At 43.2% G+C, this 20299-nt stretch overlaps 1 protein-coding gene across 3 annotated transcripts; it reads left to right on the top strand.

Moving 5' to 3' along the window:
* The first annotated feature begins 619 nt into the window (after window positions 1-619).
* On the top strand, window positions 620-17472 carry RNF168 (ring finger protein 168). Of its 3 annotated transcripts, none has more exons than XM_068692926.1 (9): window positions 620-778; window positions 5767-5904; window positions 7054-7798; window positions 8374-8717; window positions 9909-9985; window positions 12339-12515; window positions 13205-13329; window positions 13623-13710; window positions 14583-17472. In XM_068692926.1, exons 4-9 carry the CDS (start codon window positions 8417-8419, stop codon window positions 15642-15644), a joined length of 1830 nt encoding a protein of 609 aa, XP_068549027.1. In that variant the 5' UTR covers window positions 620-778; window positions 5767-5904; window positions 7054-7798; window positions 8374-8416; the 3' UTR covers window positions 15645-17472. The 3 variants fall into 3 exon arrangements, with proteins under 3 accessions (XP_068549027.1, XP_068549029.1, XP_068549028.1); XM_068692928.1 differs by lacking the exons at window positions 620-778; window positions 5767-5904 and adding an exon at window positions 6572-6732 and having other exon boundaries at window positions 7054-7190; window positions 7680-7798; XM_068692927.1 differs by lacking the exons at window positions 620-778; window positions 5767-5904 and adding an exon at window positions 6572-6732 and having other exon boundaries at window positions 7054-7345; window positions 7680-7798.
* The last annotated feature ends 2827 nt before the right edge of the window (window positions 17473-20299 follow it).

Below are 20299 nucleotides of genomic sequence, written 5' to 3'. Positions count from 1 at the left end.
TCACAGGCAAAGACTGAATACCTTCCACTGGCTGCAGTCCTGCTTAACTGATGGGGTTATTTTATGCTACCTTGTTTCACTGGCTGTTGTGCTACCAGTAGCATGTTATTTGCCTTCTTTCTTATGGGAAAAAAAAATGCAGTTTTGTTTTGCATTGCTAGCTTGTAACAATCAGTTGCCATAGTGCTAGGCTGTCCATCCTTTATGGATGAGATTCCCGTGATGTGGGTTTTGCTACTCTCCATCCTCAGAAGCAGCTCCCAGCAGCCTAATAAAAATCCTTCTCAACCAAGTTCAGTTTTCATCAAAACAGAAAATCTCAACCCAACAGCAATCTGCCTGTACGGCCTTTCACAGCATGAGACTTTGGCCCAAGACAGGAGCTGCTGGGCAGTACAGCTAAATAAAGCCTTAAAGCCTGAGCAGCAAACAAGCAGGCTGGTATAGATTCCCCATTCTCATCATCACCTTTGAATTCATTTTATATCTGAAGACAGACGAGATCAGTGGGTCAGGGGAAGAGGTGCAGATGCGTAATTGGGTATGTAACATGTTCAGGGGCATGTGTCCGTGCATCTGCGAGCTATATCTGGATATACGGTCTATAAAAAGCCCCAGCGCAAACAACCTCCAGCAGGAGTCAGAGCTCCTGCCCATGTTGTTGCCTGCTTCAGGAGAGGTTCAAGCCTGCTCCGGCTTTATTTCTTCTCTTCTTGTTCTCCAGGAGGATGGCTAAAGACAGCATATCCCTGCGTGCGCTGAGCAAGACATTGAACAGGTCATCAAAGGGTTGTGCGAGGGCACAAGGGGCAGGGGGAGAGAAGACTGTGGCTGTGGTGGTCTGTTAGCAAGACAAACCTTTACTTCCTCCGCGAATTGTCACGGGAAGTAGATAGGATGTAAATATGTGTATTGTGTGTATGGTAAGGGGGTAGTTTGTGTGCAATCTTCTGCTTTGCCTTTATTTGTTGGAGAGGGAAGGGGGACAGAGCCGCAGGCTGCAGCATTTCACAAGCGCCATCCCGGCCAGCTCCAAGCTGCTGGTGCCGGCTGTTTGCTGCAGGATTCTGTAGGCTGGCACTGCGAGAAGTGTTGCCAGGGGCCTGGTGGTAATGGGAAGTTCTGGTTTGCATTTTCTGCTGTGGTCCAGCTGCAAATGGGAGGGCTGGGATGAGCTTCTGAATTTGGGAAAATGTTTCAGCATCTAGAAGGTTCAAAGATAGGAGGTAGGTGGTTGTAGTTAACAGACAGCAAGAACAGCCCCTTCCTGCATGCTCTGAGAAAGAAAATCCTTGTAACCACGGAACTGGGACATAGGTGACGCTGAGTCACCTTCCATTTCCAAAGCCTGTACTCCCAAGAGGCTTGCAAAAAAGCTTGATGGACAGGTTCATTGGCTTCATGTAAAGTAATCCTGGCACACGCTGCCCCTGCTGGCACCAGGCCCCACGCTCCACTGCAGTGCGGCAGCACCATCGCTGCTAGATGGTGGCTGAGCAGCCAGGCGGGCTGCAAGTGGGAGCGAGTGCGACAGACACTGCTCTTTGGGAAGAAGGAAGGAGTTGGAAAAGGGTCTGAAACTCTCCACAGCTAGGAGACAGGCAAGCTGGCGTCCCCTTGCAGTGTGTTGTCACATGCGTATCTCCTTGTGTTGTCCTTCCTGTCTGCTGCACAAATGGGAGCAAGCAAGAAATTCCTGCCAACTTAGGTGTCACACACACCACTCTGCTTTACGTGTAGTAAGCATTATCACTGTACTTTGAGAGTATCACTGCTGATGAAATGTAGTACTTCTGTGTATGCAATTAATGTTTCAGATACTGATTTATGAAAATACTCCAGTCAAAGACCAACTCACCCCTGTAACAGAAGTACTGGGTCCAGTGCAGAGATTTCCAGAACCAGCACAGGGCAGCCCCCACCTCTTCTCGCAGAGGCCACCCCCGCAGCCCCCGCAGCCCAAACCCTTCCACCTACATGCAAAGCTTATAGAGTAACACTGGCTGAAAGACCTTGTAAAAAACTGCTCCTCTGCTCAAGATACTAGCATTATTTATCAACAGTTTTTATGAGGCTGATTCACACAGCAGTAACTGAAAAAAAAAAAAAAAAAGATACAAGCCTAGTCTAGAGACCTCACCAGAAAGAAACAACCATGGGAACAACTCCTGAAAGACAAAGAGGAAATTAGTTGGATGGGAAACTGAATGAAGATGAGTGCTGTGAGCTGGTATCATGAAATGAGTGTAGAGGAAGAGCTGTGAAGTGTGGGGCTCTGTGTTGGCCTGGAAAACAAAAAGCTATGCAGCAGCTCTAAAGTAAGGAAAGACATCATTCTCTGGGAGCGCCTGAGCAGTGGAAATAAGCGTAAGCATAGAACCACACTTCCAGGAAAGTGGGAGTATGAGAGTTTTTACTGCAAATCTTCTAGTTCTCTATGCTAACAGAAGAAAAACTTGAAAAGCTTTCTGGTAAAGAATTGAGATGTGGTTTGTTCCTACAGTAGACAGACATTAGAGGTTATTATTAAATCATTATTATATTATTATTAAAAGGAAAGCGGGAGGTTTAATCAATTCTTCCTCAAGTTGCATTCAGACCCTTGATCAAAAGACAGAAGCACTGATTCTATCAGAATCTACAAAAAAAAATGTAGATTAGTTACAGAGATCAGTCTCACTATTTTGTAACCAGCCATTTTTAGAACCAAAATTAGCACATGCTGAAATGTTTACTACAGATGCTTACAAGTACACAAGAGTAGTTCACAGACAGGCAATAAACCCCATGCCCCATATCGAAATAGTGCCAGAAAGACAAAAGAGGTCAGATGTTAAAGCATCAACCTAAGTGCTGCTGAAAAACTACTACAGCACTGAAGGTACTGTTAATGCTGGGATCTTTGATAGTTTCTACTATTATTTGCATAGAAGAATGCTTGCAAGAATGAAAGCTTATTTACCCTGATAAAGTGGCATTTATGGAGTAATTCACAGGTAAATGGCTCCCCCAGGAAGCTCTCGTCATCCCCTAGGAGAACCTTGGAGAAAAGACTCAGCTTCCTGACAGCTGCTGTCTGAAAGCACGCTACCTTGTGTCATTCCTACAGCTCATGCTACCAGAGCTTCAGCGCACACTGCATTATCCTCTTACACCACTGTAAGGCCAAAAATCTCTAATGTGACACGAGAAAAGAGACTGAGAAATAAAATACCTGTTGAAGCAAGAGAAGCCCTAAAAATATAGGGTCAGGAAGAAAGCAACTTTTACAAGATCCTAAAGGAAGTCTTAGCCTCAGGAAACAACAGAAAACCATTAGAGATGGACCCTTACAAGCTGCCAGACAGATAACGAATTAAGGCCAGGGAGACTTAGGAAAATATTCTACTGCCAATGTCTTTTTATTTTCCTCCCTCATTCAGGACTACTGCAGATGCTCCAAAACAGGAGAAGGGAAGCCAGGTAGATGGAGAAGCTATTGTTGGTAAAGCAACAGCTCGATACTCATGCAAGTGTCTATGTTCTTTGCCCCTTTCTTATAAGGGTATATATGATATACCCTTTCTTAAGGGTATATATTTCATATATATATATATATATATATATATCATACATATCTTCATATATATAGATGTTATAAATGGAAGTCTCAACTCAATCTGAATTTTGTAATATTTATACTTATAAAAGCTATAAAAGGTATAAAAGGCAAGTAAACAGCGCTAGGTGTGCAGGGAGTCTACACTCCACCAACACACACACAAACATCAAACATTCTAAATATAGAACATGGTTTTACATACTAAACCCTAGTATCCCTATACACACGTACAATCAGGAAAGGCAACAAACAATCCTTTAAGTTCCATGACTTAAAAGTCTCCATTTTCCATTCCTTTTGAACAAAATGTCTCGCTCCAAGTTGTCATGCAACTCGGTCTTCAGGCCTTATGTATCCCGTTCTTCCCGGATCGAAGAAAAGCACATCCATCTCCTTTCCAAGGCCCAAAGGCCTGGGTCCAAAGGCCCGTCCCTGTCACCAGGGGGCGGAACAGCAAAGGCCTGGGGTGGCTGTAGCAGCAGAGGGGCCCATGGCGCAGCAGTGGGATCAGTGAAGGAGCCCGCAGCTCCCTCACTGCCTGGCCACCCACACGGGTCTGGCTGTGGCCCCACACGGCTCTGTAAGGCCTCAGAGGCTGCCAGGTGCCGAGCAATCCCACTGCCACCTTGGTGTTTTTCATAGCAGAGTCCCACACCTTGACCCCAGTTTGGTCCCATGTTTCAGGCTCATAAACTGTCCGATTGTTGATAAGGAGAATAAGCTGTAAGGTTCCCAGGACAGTCTGTGTTCCTAAGGACGTACATGTATGGTTCCCCACAACGCGCAGCTGCTGACCAGTGAGGGGCAGCTGTGTGCTGGCTCCACTTCTCTCAGCTCGAGCTTCTTCCCAGCTCCAGTGCCCATTCCCAGCGACTTTCTGTACGGGCTTCTCTGAGCAGTTTGCTGAGTCCGGCCAAACCGATCTTCATGAGGCAATCAGTGTGCCTGTTCCCGTCCTGGTCTCTGTTCTGCTACCCTGTTCCTTTTCATTCCTTCTTTCTCCTTTATTGATGATGTAACTTCATCACATCGCGTTGCCTTTTCATCTTGAGGGCAGGCTCCCCTCTTACACCCTTCTCCCCACAGCAGTTCTTTTCAAAACAATTTTTCATTGGTCAAACAACTTTGCAAATAACAGCAACGGCAAACACCCAGAAACTTCCATGCCTTAATGGCTGGAGAACAAACAACCCGAGGCTGCATGGAGTCCCCTGAATCACCTCTCTTTGTTCCCTCTGAACTCTTTTACATTCCTGATGGCCTCATCCTTAAGAGTCTAATGTTATCTCAACCACGGGGCTTTCTGACCTCCATGACCACACTCTCAAATCTCCTCCTTCTTTATTAATATCAACCATTTTCTTGACACGAATTACCATTCCATATATAACATATATATATATATATATCATACATATCTTCACATATATATATCTTCAATCATATGTATGTATGGTTTTTTTTTTTTTTGTATTTTTTTTTAATTAAGGATAACCACAACAGATACAAAATTATGAAAAAGCAGTGAAGAAATATCAACTACAAAACACAGCAGTTTTTTTATTGCTGTTTCTCTAAGGTCTCCTTGTCATGCAGTTGTTCTGCAGAACAGATACAAAAGGGAAAAACAGAGCAGGAAAAGCTAACCGAGAACAATAACATAATGTGGGTGGCTTGGTTTATTATTTGCGTCATTTTTAATCTGGGGAAGAATGAGAGGTTCTGTTCAATGTCAAATGAAAAGGGTTCAGAAGATCATCACAGTACAAGTAAAAGCACAAATCACCTCACAATATCTTAGAGGGAGAAAAATAAAAGAAAAAAACCTTGCACCACAACTTGCACCACTAATTAATGCAAATGGTTGACACCTGCAACTCAACTACACACAGATCTAAACACAGGTCTTTCCTATGGCTGTATCTGTGTTTACAAGTTATAAGACTTCTGCTCCAGGGAAGGGTCAAAAAAACCAAGGTCACGTAAGAAAACTAATAACTCTAGTGGAGTATGCATCTGTAAAACAAGTAAATGTTCCCATGCAGCTTGGAGGAACCTCAAACCTGATCTGGATCTGTTCACAGTGGAGTGAGCCACCACTTTGATGGCAGAATGTGCAACACATTGATGCCCAAGTTCTAAAAAGCCTGTTTTCCAACCCTCAGAGTAGAAACTAAGCTGCAATCCTTGGAGACTCAGTTCAAAGATCTGGACTCGAGCTTGCAGGAACTGGCTCAGAAGTTTGATCTCCTGGAGAAGGAGATGAGCAGGGACACGACGCAGATATCAACACTAGAGGAAAGGTGAGTGCAAGTGAAGGATCGCTCTGTCCTGTCCTGGTCCCTACACGTGCAGATGACCCTGGGGAGAGCAGTGCAGTTACGTGCACTCTAACATGAGTTTATACAATCTGGGCATGGTCTGGTTTACCATGTACAATAGAAATGGACAATATGAGGACAGACTAAGGTTCCTTTGGTTCAAGTAGTAGACGGTTACTTCTTCAAACTGAATATTTATATGGTTTAAAGAAAGTTATACCACTTCCAAGAGCGCAGAAAGACTTTTAAAGCAAGCATCTCTACCATAAGTAGGAAAAAAGAGCATTAATGCTATGATTCCCTTCTCCTGTTAAGTAAGACCAGGACATTCATACTTCTGGCACCTGTGCTTAGACTTTAGTAGTGTGTTTGTTTGGTTTTCCTGTCCTCCGAGTGGGAATGCTGGCATCAGGCTCTGGACACACTCAGGCCTGAGGTGCCTTTCAGCCAGGATGGCAGCTCACCCTTCCTCACTTAAACATTTATCCAGAGAACCACATTACAGAACAACGCGTGTGTGCAACCTGCAGCTGAATTCCAGAGTTCAGCATAATTCTGTGGGCTCTGACTCTGGATTCTGTGATTTATGGAGCAGCGGCCTCCGCTGTTACACAAAGTGCCACAAGCGAATAAAACCGAAACCTCGGGGCTGCGGGCGGGGCAGCAGCACGGCCCCTCCTGCCGCCTCAGCGCGGGCTGAGCCCGGGCCCTGCGCGCCGCGTCCCGGCTGGGCCCAGCCCGGCGGGGAGGAGCGGCAGTGGCAGCCGGAGCCCCTCGGCCGTGAGGGGAGCGCGGAGGGGCTGAGGGGAGGTGAGGGCCGGGCCGGGCCGGGCCGTTTGGCGGCGGGTGGCGACGTTGGGGCTGAGGGGAGCGCGGCCGCGGCTTGGCGGGCTTCTTCGCCGGGATTCGGCGCGGCCTCCCCAGCGCCAGGCCCCTTCCCTTTGCTTCCCTTCCCCTTCCCTTCCCCGCCCCGCTGCGGGGTCGCCCCGCGGCCTCCCCGCTTTGTGCCGCCCGCCCCCGCCGCGGCCTGCTCGCCACAGGCGCCCGCTGAGCGAGGGGCCCGCCCGGGCGCTGCTCCTCGCTGCGTTTGTGCTCGTTTGGCTGTGTTTTAATGAGGTGTTCCCGTGCTAGTGCCGCGCTGACCGCTCCGTTGGGGGATCCGGGACCTGCTTAGAGCCTGCGTTCGTCAGCCCAGCAGAAGCCCGAGCTGCCCGCTTCGCTTCCTCCGGCTCAGCCGCGGAGCTGCATCGCCCCAGGAGCGCTCATCTGTGAGACCCTCCGTCCTGCGGCCACCTGTGTGCCCTCATTGCCCTCCTCTTGTGCTCGAAGATCCGTGTTTAGCCTACTTCGCAGCTGCTAATTTTTCTGTGCGCATAACCACTGAAATTGCTTGGTCCAGAAGAGGCATATATGGACTTTTGAGGTGGTTTGTTACAAAGACTTATACAACTGGGTGTTTCAATGTTAGCCAGCATCCTTTTTAAAAAATAAAGGATTTGCTCTATCAGAGGAGGAAGAACAGAACCACTAACACCTGCCTTAATATAGTTCTGCCTCATTGTCAAGTTCCTCTGTGGATTATTTAAGATTGAACTGAAATTACAGCCTTTCTGTCAGGAAGTTCTCCTTTCTTTCTGTTGTCGGCTGTTTTTTTGTGGAGCTTGAAAGAACTTTCTTAAATTTCTGTAACTTGAAAAGTACTCTTGTAGCTTTTTCTGTTTGGGTGTAGCCTTTTATTTTTATTTTCTGTTCCACAGCATTTGTGGGCCAAGTGAAAAGTCCTTTGAGGAGGGTTGGTAGCAGAAAGGCCGGATGATCCCCACCATATTAAGTCATACAAGTTATCGTGGAAGATGCTGAAGTGTTGAATGCATTGGTTAGTTCTCTGATTATGTTTGTGGGTCTAAAAAGTGTTTTGATTTTCAAGTTCCAGCTTAAGCAAACGCATGAATGAGGAAGAACTTTCTCTCTAAGGAAAAACCTCCTCTGATGCTCAGGGAGAATGTTGTATTTCACCTTTAGAAAATACCAGAAATAAATCTGTACTAGAAGCAGCTTTTGAAGGATATGCATATACCAAAAAAATATCTGTTTTGAGGGTTGATTCAGGGACTGCAGTATCATCTGCTAAATGTGAGCATAGCTTATAACTGTTAGAGAATAAATGTTGGAAGAATTTTTACTCTTACTCCTTTCTTCTTACTACCTCCTTGCTATCCTCTGAAGTAACTGCTACAGTACACTGGAAGCTACTGCAGTAAGCCCTGCTGTAGTGACTTCTGGTAAGACCTGTGTCTTCCTTTTTAAGTCAAGAATTTGTGATTGCGAGCAAAAGGAATGAATTAATCAGACTTCTTAAATATGCTGAGGTTTTCATAAGGTACTTATAAAACAGTGTTCTCTATTACATTTGTTAGGACAAGTAAAGTACAAGTTTCTTTCTGCTTTCAGGTACTGATGTTATATTAGTCCTGTTCCTGATCTTCGAGTCAATATGTCGAAGAAATCGGAGGCTCCTCTTTCCTTAGCTGACTGCCTGTGTCAAATTTGCATGGAGATCTTTGTGGAGCCTGTGACACTACCGTGCAACCATACCCTCTGTAATTCTTGTTTCCAGCTGACAGTTGAAAATGCCAGTCTTTGTTGCCCTTTTTGTCGGCGTCGAGTCTCTTCCTGGGCACGATACAATGCCCGCAGAAACACTCTTATCAACTGGGAGTTCTGGGAAAAGATTCAGAAGAATTATCCAAAGGAATGCGAGCGTAGAATTAACGGACAGGATTTGGAAGAGGAAAGTAAGTAAAATGTGACTTGTCCTGGGTTGTCTTTGCTTTTACCAAAGTAATTAGTGGACTTGGGCTGTTGTGACAGAAGAAACTGTCCACAGACATGCTGTGTTATTGCTAGAAGGTGTGGTGTCAGAGGTGTTCCATGAAAAGGACTTGCAAGGCAGAAAAGTTGTATTGTATCATCATTTAAGTAGATAGTGCAAAAAGCACAAGCAGGTAAGTGTTGCAGTGTGGTTCCCTGTCCTTACAAAGACAGCTTTTTGTTACTGACTCAACTTCAGCTGTAAAATCCGTGTTTGTGTTTATCACTGTCAGGTAAGTGAAGTGGTTAATTTTTTTTTTCAACTTGCAGGTGTTCTTGATAAGTTTGATTGAAAATTCCAGAGCTTCAGTCTATCCAGGGGTCATAGAGACTAAAACTGTGATGTCGTACAAAAGGAAGGAAAATCTCACTAATTCCTAGAAGAAGGGTTTGGGGGTTTATTATGTTGTAAGCTCTCTTAAAATTTGATCTCTTCTGACATTTAATATCTGGGGGAGGCTAATTTGGGAGAGGCAACACTTCTTTTCCTGCACGTCTCCTTATCCTTGCCAGCATGGTCAGGAACAGCACTGACCTTGAGTGTTTTACACACATCAGAGAATGATAGATGTAGTAACCTTAGAATTTCTCAGGAAAAGAACAAAACACATGAGCAGATTGTTCTTATTATATTTTAGGTCTGTTATGTTAAATTGACGTAGAATTAATATTCTGAAGGGCTGATTTGACCTCTTCTGAGATTGCACCCAGTTAGAATACTAAATAAAACATAACATCCTTAGCAGAAAACAAAGTACATATATATTTCAGTGAATAGCATTTTGACCTCCTTTGGTAGGATGGCTCTAAGACACATTGTTTTACTTTTTCCACTTACAATGAAATAATTAATTGCAAAAAGCAAGATGTAAGTTATGATCAGCATATATATTTGCTCAGCATACAGTGCTTGGAAAATACTGACTGTTCTTGCTGCTTTGTTATGCAGCAATAACCTCGTTATTATTACTGTCTTTATACCTTGTTCATAAAGCTTAACTTAAGTCATTCCTGCGACAGGGCATGGAAGTGATTTTTTTGTTTAAAAAAAATTGTTTTTGACTGTCATGGTCTTGCTTTGTTACTTACTCTCCTCATCCTCCCTTCTGAATTAGTCTGCGTCCCTCATCCACAACACCAGCTGAGCAAACCTGGGGAACTGAGACAGGAATATGAAGCAGAGGTTAGCAAGGTAAGTCTAAAAATATATATTTAAAAACAGTAATGCTTTGCATGTGGTTATTTTAATTGTTCCCACAAACAGTTGAAATGTTATTTATCAGACAAAGAAGATACTTAAAAGGGGATTGCTGTTGCAAGAACACATGGGTCGTTTGCAAAGCATGAACTAAATTTTTATCCTTTACTGAAGAGACTCTAAGAAGGCCACATAGTCACAAGGCTATATATAAGAAGGCTTTGTAACCTCTACATATAAGAAATTGTGAATAAGGCAAAGAACTTGATATCAGGGCTGAGTGTGCAGAGATCAAAAACAAACAGAAGCAAACCTCAAAGGGATTCCACATCTGGTTGCGATGCTGAACTGTGCTGCCACCAGTGTGTCACTCGGGTGGTGTACATACCATATGGAAGGAAGAGAGGAAGGATGGAGTGCATGCACTTTGGCAAGAGCAAACGGCTGTTGCCAGCAGTGGAAGGTGGCAGTCTGAAGTTCAGACACACAGTTGGCACAAGCTGAAAGAGCAGACGCTGTTTGTTCAGCTATTTATGCTGGCTAACGGCTGCATTTTCTGGTGGCAGCTTCAGCTTATGCCGCCTTCAAGTATTAATCGAACTGCCAAACTGCAGTCTTAGTGTCTGTCACTCTAAGTCAAGGCTGAGGGGCAGATTTTTTTTTTTTTTCCTTTTTATCCAAAGGCTCAGGGACTTGAAACTTTTATTTTGTTGATGGTTCTGTTCAAGCATGCTCTGCAGAAAGTACAGCTAGATAGCTGGGATGATTTCATTTGTATTGAGCCTGCCTTTTTGCTTTAAATAAAAATCTACAGAAGGCTGTACTGGGTGAGGCCACAGCCTCTGCAGTTCTGTGTTTTTTCTTCAACAGTAGCTGCAAATGGTTGCCTAGGGAAGACTGTGAGAGTGGGATAAATATATGTGATGCTTGCATCGAGCGCCTTGCCAGCCTCCTGCAGTAAAGAGGACAGGCTTCCTTGTGTTGGACATAAGCCCACATTTCCCAAGTTTTCTTGTGCCAGTTAACTCTCCTGCCTACCTCAGCATCTCAGGTGACCCAGCAGCATATGCTGTCTTGTCCCTTCCAGGAGGTGTGCTTCACAAGCTAGGAAATGCGTGGAGGTACAAGCACAGCAGAACACACAGGCAGCTCTCCTTATGTTTCCCAAAAATGCACAGAGGAGTTCCTCTGGGATTAGTATTGCCCTTTCACTATCTGCATCCCTACTCACACGTACTGAAATGGCTTTTGCAGGTCCTGAGGTGCACATAAAGGATTTGGGACTAGCAGATATAAAAATTTGAAACTGTTTTGGCTTTGGTCTTGTACTTGCCTTCTTGATTTCACTCCCTGAGTAAAACAGACTATGATTAAATGAGCTTCAGTAATGAATACTCAGCATTCTCTTTCTTAATTGTTCATTCCCTGTGTTATTTGTGTTCATTTGAAAAAAATGGAAAATATTTTTAAGAGATCCTAACCTTGTTTGTTCAAGGATCCTTCTTTATACAATTCAGACATAATAATAAGAATGACAACTGGAAATAGAATCAGAATATTCTTTTCTCTTTAGCTGATAGAAGTTCCCTTCTCTATTGATAGTATCAACGGAAAATGGAGATGGTGCCCAGGAGCAGTGAAATATATAAGGGTGTCTGGTACCATTCATAAGCTATAAATGCATAAAAGAAAATTTCCAAATTCCATTACAAAGTTCAAGAAAGTTGTATTCATTCTTTAAGTACTCTGCTGTCCTTGTGGAGTTGCTGTAACTGATTTACTCTGCGTGGGTGTCTGCTGTGAGAAAGGGAGGCAGACTTGGAATTCTTGGTCTGTTGCTTTGGCTTGTGGATGTTCCAGGCGAGAAGAGAGGAGAAGGGCACAGAAAACATGTGTTGTCTTTCAGGCATCTGCACTCATGATGGAAATAAGATGATATGAGCGCGATGGGCAGGCACTGTGGTCTAGCTGGCACTCAGCCTTAGAAAGAATCTTAGCACATGTATTTGTAGAGGTTAATCTTGTTACTAACATTTTAAAAAGGCAAGCAAATGAATTTAACCTTTCATGTTTGCAATATTAACAGTGTAATCTTACAGAAACCAAAAGGTAGGTTGCTGGTATCAAACTGAAGACCCTGCACGCAGTGTCTGTTTGATTCTTACATTTTTGGAGAGTTTTGCAGTTAAATACTGTCTTTGAAGTGTGCGGTGTCTTTGCGAGGAGTGGATCGTCCCCACTGAAGGAGTCTCAGTTGAGGTTTTGATGTAAAGTGTGGTCTGGCAGTAGTAACCAGATGCCTAAAAAAAAAAAAAACAAAAAAAAAAAAAACAAAAAACTTTTTCAGGTGGAGGCAGAAAGGCGAGCACATGAACAAGAGGAAAACAAGGCAAGTGAGGAATACATTCAAAAGCTGCTAGCAGAAGAAGAGGAGGAACGCAGACTGGCAGAAGAAAGACAGAGGGAGATGGAGGAACAGCTTAAACAAGACGAAGAATTGGCATGGGAGCTGAGCAACAGCCTGGTGAGTTAACATGAAGGGGACATTTACTGGTGTTCATTTAATGAAAGCAACTCAGGTTTTTCAGAGCAAAAGTTAAACTTCGGAATAACTTAAATTTATCTGAATTGTAGTTGGAAGCTGTTGTCAGCCATCGGTATGTTAGATCTTTGATTGACCTGTTAACTCTTGAAGAACCAATGGGAGTGAGAAATACCCCAAGTATTGCGAACTGTGTACTAGGAACCTGACATGGGTGCAGGAAGTTCTTGCTGTAAAATGTTTTAAAACATTGTTTTTCTTCTGACTACTTCGTTTCCCCTGTGAATTAAAAAACACTATTTTGGAAGAAATTGAGGTCTATGTCCTCCTGTACTGGAAAAAGGAACATGATGACGTTTGAGAAAATACAACTTGTTTTGTTTTTTGGAGGGGTGGAAGGAACTTTTGTCTGTGGTCTTTGTTGGCTGCTTTTTTGCTATCTGCTAATAGTCCTAATAACGTCATTTGAGAACCAAAACCTCTTGCCCCTTACTGCCAGATACAGGAAAGCATACAGAACACTCATATGTTTCGTATTCCATAACTACCTTTTACTCACAGTTCTGGAATTCCTTGGATAAAAGTAACTAATCTTGTAACAGAAGGACAGTAGTAGTTCAGTTTCTGTTGTGTTTTGTTTTACATAATGCTATTTTTCCTTGTCATTGAAGAATGACAGCTCCAGAGAACGTATACTCAGCAGTCCTTCACCAGGAGACGGCCTCTCATGTGCGTCATTCACAGCTAATTTGTGCAAGACGAAGAGCAAACCAAGCAACTCTGGAGACATTCAGAAGTAAGAAAGCCAAGTTTGTTTAATGATTAGTGATCTGTTTCTTGATATAATGTCTTTCTGCTCCATGTGCTTCCTTGGAATCTTGCAGCCTGGCTTCCCATGATAATTTGAATAAATGTAAGCTACTGAATGTTAAAATATCTTATAGGATGATACGGAGGAGAAGGGAAGCCCTCACTCTTCTTTTGTTTTTCATTATCAGAATGAACCTGAGCTGATGATTAATGCAAAGCACTGGCAATTCAAGGAGGAAAAAAAAAAGTTTTAAAAGGTATACTTTGCTCTCCTTTAAGGTATCTGTCTCCAAAGCATCATCGTACACTGGGATCAGCTTCATTCTCCAGAACAACAGAAGGACGCAGGAGTGACTCTGGCTCCATGGTAACTAGAATTATATTTTTAAATCTCAGTGTTAGTAATTACAGATTATTCTATGCCTTGCGTATAGTAATGCCAGTCAGCACTGTGCAATTCAGCCCTCCCATTTCAAACTGCCTTCAGCATTTGTGATTCCCAGAAGTGGAAAGGGAAGAAACCAGGCTCGATAGTCAGCAGACGCACACCTACAGCTTATTTGGTAGTTCCCCTGTGTATCTATGCAAAGACTACAGTTAACTAAATTTAAGTACTGAGAAGAACTTTGAAGTCAAAGTCTCTTTGTATCTTGTGTGCTATCTATCTGCTCCAGGATACCTGCATCTACTCAATTCACAGATTATCACTTGTCCATGGACAGTTTTAATTACCGTGAGTTTTCCCTCTAATTCTGCAGCTTTTTTGATGATTTCAATAAGGCATACTCCTGGTTTCAGAAAGAGTAAATGCTGTTTACATTAAGATCCTCAATGAGCTCTGGGCTGCAAGTGATGGTGTATAAAATTGATGATCATTCTGGAGCTCATTTGAGGAGGTTGCACTCTGATTTTCATTAATTCGTGTCTGTCTGTCTCTTTGTATCTCTCCTACTAGACTGCTAAAGAAGATGAGCAGACTAATATCTTGAACAGCTGATTTGAGACGTTGATAGCAGAGGAATGCTGCAGTTGTTTCCAGTCGTTTAGCCAGGCTGCAATAGACTGTTCTAAATACTTTCAGTATTATTGAACAATTCTATTCTTTTTAAAGAAGAATCCAAGTTAATATCACTGAGTAGTTATGAGCAGTGTGGCTACGATAAATGAGATTTGCATTTTATTCATACCCATTGACTTTTAATAAGTTTATTAAATTAGGGATGTCTCTCTTTCCTTCAGGAGGCCAGTAACGATGCAGGCAGCAGTACTGTGCAGCAAGATGAGCAAGAGGAAATGCCAACGTTGTCTCCACAGCTGTCGGGTGTGACCAGGTCTTCCACTGCTCAGGATTCATTTTTGGAGTCATGCATGAACTACTTAAGTGCCTCAACTTCAGAGGAGACCACCACCAAGCAGAAAAAATCACCTGGACCAAATTGTCTGGCAGATGAAGGTCCGGATACGCTTTGTGGAATTGCAGAAGGGGAAGGGGATAGAACAGTTCTTCCTAGAGCTAAAGGAGAAGACGGAGTAGAGTTGGACAGTGGCAGTTTAACACATGTAGAACGCATAAGCCTTGAAAACTGTGCTGAAACTAGTGCTTGTATTCAGTCAGCAACAACTTCTATGATGTCTGACAGCAAAAGTGGGATACATGATCTCACGAAGGTGGCTGGAAACCCAGATGAAAAGATACCAGAGAGCTTGCAGAACACTATGGAGACTCCAAAAAGAAAATCTCCAGAACCACTGGCTGAAGCAGTGGTTGACTCAGGTGTGCTTGGTAAGAGGAGAAGAACTTTCCCAGAAACTTCAGGGGACCAAGGGGAGCAGATATTTGAATTTGACTTGCAAATGCAGAAAGCCTTTGAGCAGGAGCTCTACGAAAGGCGTCTGCAAGAGGAGCAGGATAGGCTTCTGGCTCTGCAGCTGCAAAGACAGCTCGACAAGGAGGAAAGGTCACTCAATCGACAAAAAGGCTCTCCCGATGGGTACCTTCTTCGCACCGCAACACCTCAGTCTGTGAAAGACTCTTCTGCTAGAAAGGGAAGTTGTAAGAAGGCAAAGGACATGAAGCTAACAAAAAAACAGACTGAAACAAATCACCGCAAGGTCCGGAAAGGTTCATGCAATGAAAACTGGCAGTCTCCTACCAGAGTCCGAATGAAGTCACCTGGCCTCAAGGACGGAAATGTTTTGAATTGTGTTGTTAATACCAGTGACCCAAATGGTATTTGTTCCTTGCCTAAAAAAGAGCAGAAGACAATCCTTCAAATGTTTAAAAGCCCTGTTGCAGAGTAGAGCAACAGAACCACAGACACATGGTGGGAAAGGATCAAAATTAAAACCATAGTAATGCTTCCCCCTGTGTTAGGCAGAGCTCCCTCTAAACAGTTGAAAAGGTGATGGTTTTGGCAGGATCACTTCAGGCTACAGGAGCAACCAAAACTGTCTGCTTATTAAAACTTGCCGTGAATGTTTCTGAGAAGTTTTAAGAAGTCATGTCCCTAGACCTTAAAAATTTTAATTGGCCTCTTCTTGACTATGGCTTATTTTCTACGACTTGCATTTGCAAGTTTGTTTGTTATAATTTTGAGTGTAAATACTCTTTAGTGTTTAAAATCTAAAAACTGTTGGTCTTATGTTAGAATAAGAATTTGGAGCCTTCTAAGAGAAGGATGCTCGTCTCCCAGAGTAAGCAAATGAAAAGGCGAGTCTGTGTCTCCAGTTGTCTGCTGACTGAGATCAAGGCTTCACTCAGCACAGCCGCTGCTCTGTTAAACTGAAGCACGTTGCTGGAATTTGGTGTTTGCTGAATTGTGCTGTTTGCCTGGCAGTTACCAAGAGTATAGCCAGCCAGCCAGTCTTGCAAACATGCTCTTTCCCTCCCCCTCAACTTGCTGTGTAGTAGCCTCTTTCTTACTCAGAGGGGAAAAAACGGATTGTTCCCCCACAACCAGAGGCAAGGATCTGTTAGAGATGCTGGTATTCTAACTGGTTGTGGGCTTGTATGTATTCTATTTACCTCTGTTAATTTTCTTAATTTTCTTAGTGTTTTGTAACTTTATTCTTATGCAATGCTGCCTATGTTTACTGCTATTTAACTTTCATATGCAAACTGTTGAGTCTGATTAAAAGCATGTAATATGCAAAAAATGTTAGTCCAGGAGACAGTTAACAATGGAGAAAGCAAAACCAAAAGGGGAAAAGCAAATGGAAACTGGAGTTGTCAGTAATGACTTAACAACCCTACAGACAATCATTTAACTTCCAGCTGGAGTTCAACTACCCTGCCTGACTGTGACTGTTGTGGCTTGGTTGTTTTTTTTGTTTGTTTTTTGAGGAACTACCAAATACTGTTTTCCAGTTTGGTTTTAAAAGTAACATCACTGAAAGGAGTTACAACCCAGATGTGTGGGGAAGGTGACGGCTGTGGGAAGTTGAGGCCTCTGGAGAAGCTGACTGGCTGCTAGTCAGCAGAGGAAGTGTTCCTGTTATATTGTTTTCTGTACTGCTGTTGTGAAGCCATCTCTTTCTTTCCATGATATATTTCTCAAGTATATTTTTTTGAATGAGAGAAAAACACCAACCTATGCTGCTGAAATATGTGTGCTAATAACTGAAGGTAGCAAGTGCTTCAAAAGCGTACTTTTTTTTTGGAACCTCGTGGATTATCTATTAACTTTCAACTCGGCTCTGAGATGCTTGTAACAACTGTTTCAAAGCAGTAACTTCTGGTGTTTTTTAAGTTAACAAAAAAAAATATTGAAAACATAAACAGAACACTGACCCAAAAATGTGATTTTATTTTTTTTCTGTGCTTGCATGTCTCTAATACTGGTGGGTTTCTCCTAAATAAATGGCCTCTTCAAAGATGCTTCTTGAGAAAGCTGCAGCAGCAACCTGCTGCACATAATGAATTATTTTCTAATGCTGCTCCTTCAATATAGATCTGTTTCTGTATCATTGTTACTTCTTTTCTGTTTGTTTGTGTCTTACCTAGGCTATCAAATATATTTCATTGATTACTGTGTTCTTGAAGGCAGAAGTATTGACTGTTCTGGGGCTAATGACACTTGGCTTTTCCTGTCATAAGCATGTAATAAGTAAAGCCTATATTTTCAGAATAGCTGAAGAGAAAGTTTTGTTCTTAAGTCTCTGCTCAGCCTCATCGTCATTTTATCAAGTCTTATGTTCTTAACTTGCTTGGAAGACAGTCCCTGCTCTGGCATGGAGCACCTCCTTCCAAGAGCACAGATCCTGCCGACCGCAGACCTTTCTCAAGTAAGTCTGAGCCAGGGCACCACATGCTCCTCTGATTTTATTTTTCAAGTTCTGGTGCTTAGGATTTTGGAGCTGGTTGGAACAGATTTTGAGTGGTAGAAGGCAATTCCCAGCCTCCTACAGGTGCTGGCACCTGCTACCAAAACCCTGTAATTTATGCCTGGTACAACTGCAGTTTGAGGTGCTTTGGTCCTGATTGTACTTCTGTACCTCTCAAACAGTTTGAATGTTTGCCTTATTCTTCTTAATCACTGCCTTCACTGTCTAGCACTGAAGGGGTCTGAACCTGAAGTATTTTGAGCTGCAAGCCATTTGTATAAGAATTAATCTTACATGTCTTACAGCTTCTGGCCCTAGTTCATTACCGTGTTTTCCTCAGATCAACCATCATTATATCGCAGTGCTGGCGTGGAAGATACATTTACAGCCAAGTCCTGATTGATAGATTCTTAGTGGAAAAAAAAAAAAAAAAAAAAAGAAAAAATGTGTGATTGTACAGATGAATATCTAGATAAAAACTCAAGAGCTCAAAGGAAGGGAGTTGGGAGTAAGATACATATCCCCCGGCAGCCTTGATCTTTATCAGGTTTCAGCTTATTTAGTGGTCTCATTGTTTTGGGGCTAGTTCCATCCCTGTAACAAGAAGACAACAAATAATATATGCAAAGCCACAAGATGGGCTTTGTGTTTAAAAAAACCAGCTGAATTGGGTAGCATCGTGCAGTCTAGCTGAGTATGTTCAAACAACCAACAACACAAGTCCCACTCAGCTGTGGTGCTTGGGGCTCTCTGTCATCCAGTTCAAGATGATAAAGGGTGACAGCAGAGGGGGTAGGGGAGAAGGAAGGCTTTCCTCCAGCACACATGCACCAGGTGTAGCTCAGCACATCCAGAACATGGTGTTGCCACAGTTAACACCATTTCCATTCCCTTTTCCTCCAAAGTTGTTCTGTGGATTCTTTCTCTTCCCTCTTAACCTGGCAGTTAGGTGTCTCTTGTATCCAAGGTTTATGACATGCACTAAACTAATCACAGTTAGAAGTTGAATAAGAATTGGGGGCTTTTTTGCATCTTACAGACTTACTCCCTTGCCATCAATAGCAAATCCTACAGCTATGATTCCACTGCAAATAAATGTAAAAATCACAAAAATAAGCCATTTTAAAGGCCTAAATGGTATAGATGTGTATTCTAGGGTAGATGTACACTTGCTGGAGGGGTGGCGGTAAAGGATTTGGGGGTTTTGTGTATTTTTTGTTGCCTGATGGATTTTGTCCTCTCAATGTAACAATGACCTCTTACATAAGAGCCATTACTTTTGAAGTTTACTGGGTCAGTCTTTTAACTTTGCATACCCTGAAGCTGTACATTTATTTCTTAGTTCTGTAATTATACTTCCTCAGCTGCTTAGAATTCACTTCAGCTTTGGCTTGGACTAGGTAAAATAATAATAATAATAATAATCAATTTTTTATAAACGTGTCACAAGCGTAGAACAGGTTAAAAGCTGTTGCAGGATGGGGAAAATAAACAAGACTAAGAAGTCAATCATTAGCTAAACACCTAATTGAACTGCAAAACACATAAAAGTTATAACCTATACCAGAAGGCCAGTCCAACAGCCTTCTCAGATCCCCCAGATGATCACACTCACAGCATGCGTGGCACAATAGTCCTCAGGAGGCTCCTCTTTAGCTTTTTCTATATTTTTCTCATTAGAAGGTAGAATTTAGTCACTGCTGAGGGGAAAAACCTTTGGTTTGGGTTGGTTAATGATTCCTTTGCTTCTGAGTGTTAGTTACCCAAATAGCGTGAGATTGTGCAACTTAATTTTTTAATTTTGTCTACAGTTGCCAAGTGCAGATGTAACTACAGGCAGAATTCATAAGCTAAGAGCACTGAACCATGAGCAGAAGCCATTCTTGCGGGTAGGGTAATATTTCTCAATCTGTGGCAGCCTTGCTTCCACTGCTTGTGCAGCATCCATGGGTTGGATTTAGGTGGTTTCTTGTGAGGGTAACAGCTGGAATATTGCTACAGCACAGGGAGCTGAAAGAGACAACTAAGTGAGCAGCTGGAGTTGGTGACTGATGGCTGCTTAATGGTGATTGTAAAGCAGGAGCCCACACTTGTGTTTGCATTCAGGGTGGCTGCTGTTAATAAGGTGCTCCTCTGCAAAATTCCAGCCTGCTGAGGGCATTAGTAGCAAGTGAGAAACACTGTGCCGTGCTGGAAAACGGCTGAAAAGAGGGAAATGTGTTTTCTACACTTGCAGTTCTTGCAAGTAGCGCAAGGAAGTGCTGGGAGCGCCTGGTGTTGAGGCCGCTGATTCCAAATTTGGAACAAAAGCATCTTAATAGGCAAGATGCTCCGTTGTGGATTTGGAAAGCAAAAGCCTCTCGTCAGAATTTCTAACCAAAATCGCCTTTTCCTTTCGCACTGACGAACACCACAGCCATCGAAGCGGCCACCTCGGGTCCTGCAGCAGGCGAGCCACAACCCCCCAGCCCCGTGAGCCCCGCGGTTACCGTTTAACCCCCCCTTAACATCAAACTAAATCCCTTTTTCCTTCCCCCCCCCGCCAAAACTCCTGTCAGGGATCCCCCCCCCCCCCTCAGCCCGAGGCGGCGCGAGCCGCGTTGCCACGGCAACTCCCGCCCGCCCCGCCCCGC

Source organism: Anas acuta, chromosome 9 (genome assembly GCF_963932015.1).
Source record: "Anas acuta chromosome 9, bAnaAcu1.1, whole genome shotgun sequence".
NCBI lineage: Eukaryota > Metazoa > Chordata > Aves > Anseriformes > Anatidae > Anas > Anas acuta.
The sequence above is the reverse complement of the archived record's forward strand: the minus strand, read 5'-3'. Positions and strand labels throughout refer to the sequence as shown.

Bases quoted from the DNA above. Each gene is read 5' to 3' on its own strand.
- RNF168 (XM_068692926.1), top strand. From the start codon at position 8,417: ATGTCGAAGAAATCGGAGGCTCCTCTTTCCTTAGCTGACTGCCTGTGT. The intron at 8,718-9,908 runs GTAAGTAAAATG...CTTCTGAATTAG, and splicing joins ACAGGATTTGGAAGAGGAAA to TCTGCGTCCCTCATCCACAA. The intron at 12,516-13,204 runs GTGAGTTAACAT...TTGTCATTGAAG, and splicing joins GGGAGCTGAGCAACAGCCTG to AATGACAGCTCCAGAGAACG.